The following is an 11,870-nucleotide window of genomic DNA, read 5'->3' on the forward strand; positions in this document are numbered from 1 at the left end:
TGTGTTACCACCGCAAACAAAAAGGGGCAGATCCCAATCCTGCTCTGGGCTCCAGTGAACCACAATCCTTTCTGTGTGGACCTTGCCTCCTTGCACAATGATTTCTTACCATCGTGCAAAATATGAGATTCATTGACAAGTGTTAAGTGTCAGCAGAAGTAAGTGTTAGTGACTGGTTAGAGTTCTGCGACAGACTGGAGATCTGTCCATAGGGTCCCTCGCCTCCTGTCCAAAGCTGGAGCTGTGATTGACAGCCCGCCAGGAATAGGACTAGATAATAATTCACAACTCTCAATGTGAGCATCTCCTCGCTGATCGAGGCTGTCAGGCATGATGACGTTGTAAAGCTGTAGGAAAGAAGATCTACGTGGAAGTATCCGACCTCAATAAAAAGCCAAAATGAGTGAAAAAGTGGCTTGACAGTTGCTTCATTTAAAAATATGAACCTGTTGACTGATAAAATATCTCATTGGGAGGTACAAGGCACCTCTAATTAAACCTAAAGAAGTGATAAACTGTTGTTTTTACAGTCGGTTCAAAGCTGTTGCTCAATCCAGGATTCTTCCCAACATTTTAATGGCATACAGTGCCTCTACCCAGGTATGTCGACCGCCTATGTTGAGATTCTCCCAGTGCAGAGGGAGTTTTCTTTAGTTTTTCTCAGCGTCACCATCCGTCAAGGAGGACTGTCTTGTAAGGTAGACCATTAAGAATGTGCGATGCACTCCAACAAACTTCCCAACGAGTCAACAAACCCTCATCCAGATCCATTGGGGAAGTGTTACCAGGATACCTCTGGGTCATCACCTCTTGTCCTCCGTTGTGCCCAGTTGGGCTACTCCAAATATCTTCGCAGGGAGACATTCTGACTAGATGTCCCAAGCACCTCAACCAGAAGGGAATCTTTTCTCTGATCACAGCCCAAAGATTGTCACAGCTGGTGGGAGTAGAGATAAGCTAGTACATGAACTAGCATCGACTTTGGGCTTACCTACACCCAGACACATGAATCAAAAGCTCTGATCCTGATCATGATACTATCCTGGCCTGTCCTGAGTGTTCACCCACAGATACTCGAGGATAAGCACATGCAAACTGAGAAGGTTTTATGACTTGCATTTTAAAATATAGTGTAATGACTTGTATGAAACCAAACTGTGACAATACAAAAACTGCAACCCTCCGTCTTGACTTTGGTGACCTGAGAAAAATCATCACGTCACAACAGATGTCTATCTCGTCGGAAATATCAACACAAAATCTTCGGGACCTTGTTTGTTGCCGACATGATGGTATCATCTCAGAGCACTCAGACACCATCATTTCACCCCAAAAGAAAACTGACAGAAAACAGTCTATAACCTAACAAATACCCTGGAAGAAACATATCCAACCAGCAGTTAAAGCACCACTTCAAATGAGTTATTCTGCGTTTTCTAGAGCATCTTTTTTGTCCAACCGTTTTTCGTAGTTATCATGTGTATGAATGATCCACAGTTTAAAACCATTGCCTCTCTTTTCTGTAGGAACAAAACTGAAGACATCATTCAGAACATTTGGATCACTTTGTGTCACTGAAGCCTTAACGCTGCTGGAAAGTAATTACTTTCCGCCATGTTTGACCTCAGAAAATTGAGGAATGGTCAGTAGGTGAAAGATATGATGTCTGCTCTTAATGGCTGTCTGTCATGGTTTAGCTTAACTATTCGCCAGAAACCACAGTGACTCTCGTAGCAAAGGATCCTTAAAGAGGAGTCAAGCGAATCACAAATGCAGTCTGTTATCATGATGTTTTACAGCTTATTTCACAATTTTGTTATTTATTCCATTTCAGAAGAGGATGGTTTTTTTTTCAGAGAAAGAAGCCTGTTGCATTTTTTGAAGGGAATACATGAGTGATGCCAGGTCAACTGAGATACAGGTCATTTTTTTTGTTTGCTCAGCTTTATGGTCACCACAACAAGCTGGTCCTCATGACCAATGCAGTACGTCTCACCGGGCCACATTCCCTCACTCGTGAACTCCTCCACTTGGGGCAATATCCCAACTCCCATACGGACAGGACACTATTTCCTGAGTGACCGAACTGAGAAATTCTACCGCAAACAGAACAGAAGACATAGGGGAAAACATGGAAGTGCAACATGAACAGGAGATGGGTCGTACAGGTCCTTTTAAAAGGGTCAGTGCCCTGAGAGCACCACCCACCAAAAAACTAATTTGAATAACGTTCAATAAACCATGCTTTGACGAGACGCCACACATAACTGCTGACTAAACATGAAAGAACTTCCTGAAATGCTGTGCTGACATGGACAAAGAACTTGCATGTAACCATCATCCACTTCAGCATCCCGACAAGCGTTTAATAACCAATAAATATGGAAGATATGAGGGCCAAAAAAACCACACTAAACACATTTGAGATAGTTTCCTGGAGTGGTTGAGACTTCAGAGTTCTTCACTAACTGAGATTTAATTCAGAGTGTTTTGGCAAATGTGTTTGATGAAGTGTCAATGACTGTAGGCGTCGCACACAAACATCCTGAGAGTGATGCAGGAAATGTAGGGGGAGAGAGACGTTTTAATTGAGTCGCTAACACAATAAGTAATTAAAGGAACGGCTGTGTGAGTCGCTCTGACACATCTCACACACACACACACACACACACACACACACACACACACACACACACACACACACACACACACACACACACACACACACACACACACACACACACACACACACACACACACACACACACACACACACACACACACACACACACACACACACACACACACACACACACACACCTGTTCACTCGGCTCTTAGGTGTCAGCCTCGCACACGAGCGCACCTTGTCACAGCCTGTATGTTGACGCGTTCAAGGGCGGATGCTTGGTGAGCCATGAAAGCTTGTATTCATAAATCATCATCAGACTATGGCGCTTCATAACCCAACTTCCGAGTACTTTAACTGATCATCATATTTAACTGCTGAGAAAATGATGAGCAGAGGAAGCAAGGTAGCACTGTCTATTCAACAAAACAACACTGCATCAGAGCAACAACTCATAACCTAAACCACCTATCTCCATGGGACCGAGGTGCAGTGTGGAGATGAATGTTCGGGGGGCTGCTAAAAAGTCACTTTCGAATTCAGAGAAAACTCCATCCAGCCTAAGGTATAACTGCCCATGACATAGAACTGGAGGCAACAGTGATCAATTCGGTAGATAGTCCTGGTGTTTACATGAAAAACAGGCCATATTCATAGGGTATGGATTATTTTATACGGATATATAAATCAGAATCATGAACTTATGTGGAGGAAGGACTCTCTCCAGTATATATTTCTACCCTACGCTGAGATTTTTTCAGAATCTGGGGAGTTTCCCACTGTTTTTGTTGTATTCCTGATGTCGTCAAGACTGACTCGCAATGTCAGTGGTCTCCTTTTAAGGAGGAATGTGAAAGTTTTCAGTTTTTTTCACTGCCCCCCACCTGCATCGCCAAATTCGAGTTTTCAATTTTACGGCCCCATAGAAGTTTTTCACTGTTTTTTCCAAACTGCGGTGAGGTGTGAGTCACAGTGTCAGCGCTCCCTCACCATCAGTCGATGGAGGACTCCACCTCTTAAGGTAGACACCAAGGAGGACTGTCAAGGATGTAGAGGGAAACACCCTCTACATTGAACCCTGGGAGGTTTTAGGCAAATAAGTTTTATTTTTTTTAATCAGGTTTTATTACGATAACAGAAATAAAAGTTCCATCGTTTGGTAGGTAAGCAGTACCATACAAGGACTTGAGTGGACAATATCTATATCAAACCAGCACCAATGTAAATATAATACAATATAAATCTTCTGTGACCAATATTCAGGTCGCATTCACATCATCACAATACTCATTTCAACTGAATCCTCAACACATAAGAGAGATTTAGCGATTTTATCATTTCTGGCTTTTCGCTTGTAAATATAACTCATTTTAAAGCAATGATGTATTTCACTAATTTCTGTTTTCAATTCACTCAGACAATGTACACGTTCAGTTGACCACCTCCAGTCCTGTTCAGGGTTGTGGGGAGTGCTGGAGCCATTTGGCAAAAGGCATGAATGCACCCTGGGCCAGTCCATCGCAGGGCACACAGGCACAGGGAGAACATGCAAACTCCACCCAGAAATGTCTGGAGTTGGAGTCGAACCCTGAACCTTCTTGCTCAGAGGCAGCAGTGCAAACCATTGTTCCACTGTGCCACCAAAAATGGTCAAATAAATAACTTCACCAAGACCAAGCTTGAGTCAGCCAACATATATATTGGATGTATTTGGTTTTGTTATTATTTTTCACAGTCTCAAAAACTGAAACAGCTCTCCACAAGCTTAATTGGTCTGCAACACTGGAGTAGAACGTGGCCGCACAGTCACCGTGAAAACCTTGGTCCCTATGAACAGTCGAGGAAAAACCTTATAAGTGGCTCCATCTCACTAATAAACAGCTACCACTGCTGCTAGGAAAACAACGGCAACATGAAAACATCAAGTTTTCTGAAGCTTAGCAATAGATATTTGTTCTATTTATTTTGCATTTATTTGGACGTGTCAAGGTTTTCTTTTTACCTTTTCTTCCATTTTATTATAAAATATTTTATTTCATTATCTGAGGCTATGTTTTTTTTTAAATGTCTTTTGAAGAGTTTTACCAATCTTTTGCAAAGCAGAACACTGTCTGTCTATCAAAGTGGTGCCAGATATAGAATTCCTGGGGTGTCTCCACTTATTAATCAGTGATCAACATTGATGTCATTCGCTGCTGCAGTAAAAAAAAATAAAAGATTAATTCCTGTTTCTTTCCCACCACTTCATTTTGACAAGGAGAAGAATCACCCACAGAGAAAAGCCTCTCAATAAAAGATCTTGAATGAACCTCACACTCACTCCACAGTAAAGAAAGAGTCAGCGCAGGGGAAACACAAATCACTGTCGCTGACAACTTCATGTTTGAGGGGACGTCGAGGACCGACCTCCTCACCTGCTGTGCTTGTCTAATCGCCGTGGTGACTGTCAAGTATATCTCGGTGGCCACTCTTCACCCCGGTAATGACTTCATCCATCACCCCAACCAACACAATGTCAACCCAGAGAGTTATAGCTGTCAGTAACTCGCCGTTGTTCACTTCACGCGTCACTCACTCAGCCCTTTTGAACGCAGCTATGAAGCCCGACGGAACAAACTTTAAACTCGGGGCACAACTTGGGCTCGATAGGAATTGGCTGCGTGTCATAATCCTTATGTGGCTTTACTTCTTGGTCACAGTCGAACACATTGCGAACGCCTGCACCATATTTTCATGCACTCGCTAAATCACAGTTGGGCAGAGTCTTCCACGTTGGTTGCCCTTGATCCCTCTTTTCTGCAAGTCGCAAGTTAAATGTGCTCTACAGTGATTGACAAAATAAAAATATATAATGTAATATATCCTTATTTCATCTGTTCAGATTGGCAAAGACGGTATCAATCAGTAAGATTCACTGTGATGAGGGAATTGAACACTTAAACTCCTGAAAATCTGTAACTACCTGAATGCAGCATCTCTGACTGCAGCAGCAAAAGTAAGGACTTTCCTCCTGAGGCATGGAGAACAGGAGGAAGACAGTCGACAAGGTCCAGTGGGAGATTCAGAAGCTCGAGAAGGAGATCAAGAAGGAGATATAGGAGAAGAACAAGAAAACTAAGAGGAACAACGACAAAGGAGAGACAAGAACAAGATGACGGAACAAGAATAACACATGTGGAGGAGGAGGAATAAAAACAAGAACAGGGAGAAGAGGATGAAGAACAAGACCCCGATGACAGGGTCAAAGAAGAACAAGCTTGAGATAAGGACAGAGACGATCAAGAAGGAGAATAACAAGAACAAGAGGCTGAAGAGCGAGAGAGAGAAGAAAGAGAACGAGAAAATGAATTGGAACGGCAAGAAGATGAAGAGGAACAACAATGATAACATAATCTTCCATTACAGATGCATTTACAGAGTGACAGAAGACATTGCAACAAGCCACCTTTAAATCCTTCGCTCCCTTGTGAACAAGGCCCTAAAACATTGGAACTCCTCCACCTGGACTTTCAAAAATAAGTTTCTTCAACATCTTCAAGGGTTGTTTTTTTTAACATCACAAAGTTTCACCTGGAGTACACTTTCACAACAACTACTCATCTGAGCAACACTGCAAATCAGGAGAACCAAAGGAGCATAACACAGGAAACAGTGTAGATGGAGAAAGGTTTGTTCCGGTCATGAGCAAAGCAATTGCATGCATTTGTAATTCATTCCTGTCACTTCTGACAAATGGACACTTCAGAGGTAAAGACGCGATCTACTTCCTGATAATGTGAAAAACAAGGAAGTGAGCTCTGAGTAATGTTCCTGACAGAAAAACAGATGGGAAGTCTCTGGGCTCTGGCGACAGCGCTCCAAGTTGGGCTAATAATTGAATTTGAAAATCTGAATTGGATGGTCGGCAACACTTTCAATACAATAAGCCCAAATTAGGTGGAGCAGTTATTGTCCTCAGCGTCTCGCTCCACTGCGCAGAGCGTCAACACAGCTTTGGAAGAATTGTGTGAAAGAAGTTTGAATTTTAATAATAAAAAGCGAGATGCGGTCGGCGCCCACCGGGGGACCGACCAATCGGAGATGGGACTAATTGGTCCTGCCCTGAACCCGACTGTCCAATTACACTGGGAACCTCTGGGAGAAATTATCAGCGCTTGTGCTTAATTCACTTCCTGTCCGCCACCGCGGTGAAAATAAAGACATCACGTGCGTTTAATCTCTCTGAACTGCAGCAGCCTCTTTTGTTTCCCCTCACCACAAGTGTCAGCGCCGGATTATCTAGACGTTAACCAGACTCCGCTTCAACATCAAACAGACAGAAACGTCTGCAGTAGCCCCTCAAATAAAAGCGGCTCGGAGACGTGGCTTTCCTTCCTTGAAGAGCGAAGCCAGCGGCAGCTTTTATTTGATGGTGGAGAAACTTCAGTGACAGTTGTTTAATAAATAAACCCGGCAGCACTTTGAAGTGGAGTCTTGTCAACTGCACCCAACCAAGCCTTCAAAAAGAGTAATATGTCAGCGCAGCCGGGACGATCCTGACCTGCTCAGCAGCCCGGATCTAACACCACACGCACACAACAGGCTCAACAGGGAGAAGCAGATTCCTCCGGACAGGAGCTAAGATCATTGATAAAGGTCAAGAAACATCGATCGCTGCCCGTTACAGCATCCCATAAATACTATAATTCTGACAGTCAGACATTGTCTTTCTTAGTAATATCAGTCCTTCCGGGATTTTCCCTTTTTTATTCACTGATGCAGTTAAAAGTTCTTTTTTTTTAATCGCAGTTTGCAAATTTGATTGTAAAAAACTAGTGTCAGATTTTACCTTTAAAAACACTGAAAAGATTTGAAAATATACTTTGCTATCCTTTGCAAGTGAAAATAAAATACGCACATACACAATAAATAAATGTACGGGCAGAATTTAAAAACGATAAAATATTTACAACTGTATTATTATGACGTTCTGTGAGTAGTTCCCAGGCTGACAGCGTGTAGTGTGCGCTCGTTGTTTTGTTACAGAGCTCCTCACAAGGGCAGAGACTGACGAACATTTGGATGCGCAGAGTCTAAGAGGTGATGGTGTGGAATGGGACCGGTTGAAATCCTGATAATGTGACCACAACATTTGAGGGACCAAGGTCTCTCAAACCAAGAATGAGATACTCTGGGGTACAGCTCCAGATTTTCCTGGTCAAGAGCATGAACCTACAGGACAACATTGAAAAAAATGTAATCCCACCTTTGTCTGTGCAAAAGAACCCCTAACACTGAACAAGACCAAGGAGACTTAAACCCCTCCACCTGTGAAAGGACTTCATCTTTAACGTGGAAGGACAACCACCCTTATCACCACTGAGAACCATGCTCCGGTTACAGCAGGTTTGGGAATTGAATCTTGGCTCAACCCCAAAATTGGGGTCAACTGATGGAATGCCATCCATTCATGTGAAGCCGATGAAAAACCAGAGCAAGTCGACGTACAATGATAACAGAACATAGCGTGGATGCTAAAGAGGATGCAGCAAGCGCTATCCCGGCGACAAAAATGGCACCCGGAAACGGGCTACTGCTAACAGTGACAAAGATTCTAGATGCCATCATCATTATCTTCAAAGCCGATATGTCATGAAACTTGACGTTACTCTAAGGACACGTCATGTCCTTATGTCAGTGGAGCGGAAACATCTCAAGGCACCCACTGCACTGGTCATGAAATCCAAGACCTGTTATTGAGTTCATGCCCTGAACTAGAAGAGACATTTCGACATTTATTATCAATATTTCAGGCCACCAGCATGTACCACTGGGCCCGATGTCAAATCTTCACCGACAATGTAACTTATCCCCGTGGTCTCTGTGTCCCAGGACAGCAAGACTCAGGTTCGGTACCTTGACGGTCTGGTCCAAGGACGCGGTGGCGACTCGGGCCTGAGCTCCCATCATGCCGCAGTGCAGGTCCGTGACAGGCAGCGAGTGACGGGAGAGGATGTGTCGCGGCTCAGGTGTGTGATTGACGTCCACCTGGATCACACTGCAACATACAAAATACTGCTCAAAGAGAACAGAGTGACGGAGGAAGCAGAAAGTGCCGATCAGATTAGCGGCTCAAATTAAACAATGATATCAATGATCGTTTCCCTGCCGTGATTTATGTGCTTTCATCAGCGTAATGAAGAGGTGAAGCGACGCACTTTAATACCGAGTGAGAGCGCTGGCACATTTGGGAGACTAATGATCATCGATCCATTTTCTCTAAAATGTCTTGATGAGATTCCTGCATGACGTCACAGCAGGGAATCCAATTTGTGTGTCACACGTGGTGCATTCAGCAGGAGGCGACAGATTCTATTGGTTGGTGACAGAAAACTGCACAGCCACTTGAGGAACGACGATTCTTCCTCACATGACACTTGTATTCTTAAGATGTCAGAGTGAATGAGTCAGCAGAAGAGTGTGTGTTGCATCTGGCTGCAGACACTTGAATATTGAAGATATACAGTATATTACATACATGTACTTGCCACCAGGAGGCGCCACATCGGAACTGCTGAATTTAAGCACTGATCAAAAGGAATCACATTTCAGAGGCCTATACACAATCAGGCCTCCCTCAAAACTGCTTGGACTCGATGAGCAAATGTCTTTACTTCACTTGGAGTGACGTCTTCCTCTGAAAGTAACGTCATTGATGTTTCATAGAAAAACCTGTCAGTGAGCAGCTCAAGGCAGAGTTGGAGCGACCCCTAGTGACGAGAATGGGCTCTCGCAAAAACATTAATCTAATGAGAAGTGTTTGTGTTCACAAATAAGGATTCATGTGGGACAGAGTATCAATGACATTATGAGTGAGGGTGATCAGTTAAAAGCAGTGACTGGTATTTATAATGGGTTGTATCAAATTTGGCTGGACCCCACGAGGTCAAGCCTGAATTTGAAAACTTCAAAATAACCGGGTCTTTACATTCAGGTTTCAGTTTGGTTCTGAGTCACGGTTAAGGTTATCCATTTGTTTTGGATGGTTAAGTTTAGGATGAGAGGCTGGGGAAAGCATTATGGCAATGAGAGGTCCTCACTAAAATAGCCAAACACGAATGTGCGTGTTCCACCAATGAGGGGCGTGACAAGACCAAACTTAATACAGCAGCACAAGCCTATAAGTCATGTGGACACCCATATTTATTTCTAACTGCAAAATAAACTGTAGCCATATTTTCCAAAATAAATCAAGAACAGAAATGCATTAAGTTGCATTAAGCTCGACTCGGTTTAGGTGGTCTGAATTGCAACGGTAGCGAATATGTGTGCATCTGAATATGCCAAAGAATTGATCCGTCTCACCTGCACAAACTCCACACCAGCGCTGTGTTGTCTTTGCCACCAGACACAAAGTGGCTGCTGTCATCCGTGAACTTCAGACAAGTGATGTCCTGGTAGTGACGACTGAGAACCGCCAGCAGCTTACCAGTGGACACCTGTCCAATCATGACGCAGCAGGTGTCAGATGGCTATACAGCCTTTTAAGAACCAAATATAACCATATACCTAGTGTAAACAATAACTATTCAATGACAGCGTTTGCTGGACGACTCATTCTGATTTTCAAAACAAAAGATCCAAAAGCCACACACGCACCTCCCACAGATAAATGGCTTCAGCGACACCAGCTGCCAGGAAAAGTCCGTCTGGTGATGAGGTCAGGCAGGTCACCACACCTGGACACACGATCTTCTGCTGCAGCTGATCCTGCAGAGCGAAACAACAACTGAAACTCCCATTTCATATGTTTCAAATCCAATAACCGGTTCACTCATCATTTAATTCATATAAGAGTTAAGTCATTGATCTTGGGTTTGCATGCCTGGTCTGAATTGGATGTTCATATTTCTGCCTGCGTCCTGAAACTACTGGGAGATCAAAAATATTGACATTACAATTTTAAAAACGCTATCGATGTAAGAACCGACATGCTAGCTTTGCGTTTGTAACAATTGAGAGTCTGTGTGGATAAACGTATTATAAAATGCATGATTCATGAATGGAGATTGGTGGATTCGGGACATGAGACGCTTTGAGATCCATCTCGGGTCCAGGTGTGACCTGCTTCGTACGTGCCCAGGTTGGACCGCTACCTTCCTCTGGATCTCCCACACGTTGATGAAGTTCTTCCCCAGCTGGGCGGACAGCAGGTACTCCCCGTTGAGGACGCACAGAGTCCGGGCAGTGCTGTTCCCGCCTCTGTAGGAGAGCAGACTGGACCCGCTGTGCAGGTCGAACACGGTACTGTTCCACATTTGCGAGCCAGAGTCGCAGCTCATCACCACCTCCAGCGGAGCCGCCATGTCTGCTATGACAACAAAACAGCACACGCGGGAAGCCGGCGTTCTGCAGAGATACTGTGACGTAACATCCGGCGGTGCGTTTTCTTCGTGGGTAGAATTGATTGGCGGCTGGCAAGCTTCTTGAAGGGGCATTACCGCCATCTACTGGATAAGAGTGTGAATTATTTTTATATTTGCTGTTCATTCTTATATATTTTCTATTATATTTCCCATGTGGCTGTACCATTACGCTTTCTACATGTTTTGAGTTTGTGAACTTTTTTTTTCATATTTGCCTGCTTAATTTTTCTTGAAGTTTTCATTCAATAATCTCAGATCACATCGACCGAGTGTCACCTTTTTGTTTTAAAGGTATGTTTTTGTTTCATTGAGGGAAATTGATTTTGTCACTGGTAGTTTAAATCTTATTAGCAAAAAATATATTGTATTTTCTTCTGTTCTGCCGGCCGCCACTAGGTGTAGCACTGCACACTGGCTACAGAACAACATTGACAATATCTCAGTATTACACTACAGGCGCATTACATTTGTAATAAATTATTATCATGCGACAAGTGGTGTTCGAGGCCAAGTTTGTCTGGTATCTGGTGCTTATGCCTTTTGTCAGTCTTCAGCTTGTCTGCATTATAATATCTTAAATGTTTGATGTGGGATTGAAATGAATAAATATTCATTTATTAAAATTCAGTACCATCCTCTTACCTAAATGGTTCTCAGGTCATGCAAAAGTCAAAACAAAATGATGTGTGCCAAGACCACATGACCCATCAAGTCTCTTCCTCTTAGAGACCCTTTCATAGAGGTTAGTGTTTAACTACAAAAAAACACAGAAAAATCGCACCATTTGAAATGAGGCTCATTCCATCATCATATAATTACTACTATGATGAACCACCTT

At 43.3% G+C, this 11,870-nt stretch overlaps 1 protein-coding gene across 1 annotated transcript in view; it reads right to left on the reverse strand.

Moving 5' to 3' along the window:
- Positions 1 to 11,128, reverse strand: part of wdr18 (WD repeat domain 18) — a 47,223-nt gene extending 36,095 nt beyond the window's left edge. The window contains exons 1-4 of the mRNA XM_053853322.1: positions 10,763 to 11,128; positions 10,266 to 10,376; positions 9,972 to 10,105; positions 8,523 to 8,664 (exon numbers count right to left, since the gene is read on the reverse strand). Coding sequence (XP_053709297.1) covers positions 8,523 to 8,664; positions 9,972 to 10,105; positions 10,266 to 10,376; positions 10,763 to 11,113 — 738 coding nt within the window. The 5' untranslated portion in view covers positions 11,114 to 11,128. The remainder of the gene's footprint in view (positions 1 to 8,522; positions 8,665 to 9,971; positions 10,106 to 10,265; positions 10,377 to 10,762) is intronic.
- Positions 11,129 to 11,870: the final 742 nt, after the last annotated feature.

Source organism: Synchiropus splendidus, chromosome 1, assembly GCF_027744825.2.
Source record: "Synchiropus splendidus isolate RoL2022-P1 chromosome 1, RoL_Sspl_1.0, whole genome shotgun sequence".
In the NCBI taxonomy this organism is placed as follows: Eukaryota; Metazoa; Chordata; class Actinopteri; order Syngnathiformes; family Callionymidae; genus Synchiropus; species Synchiropus splendidus.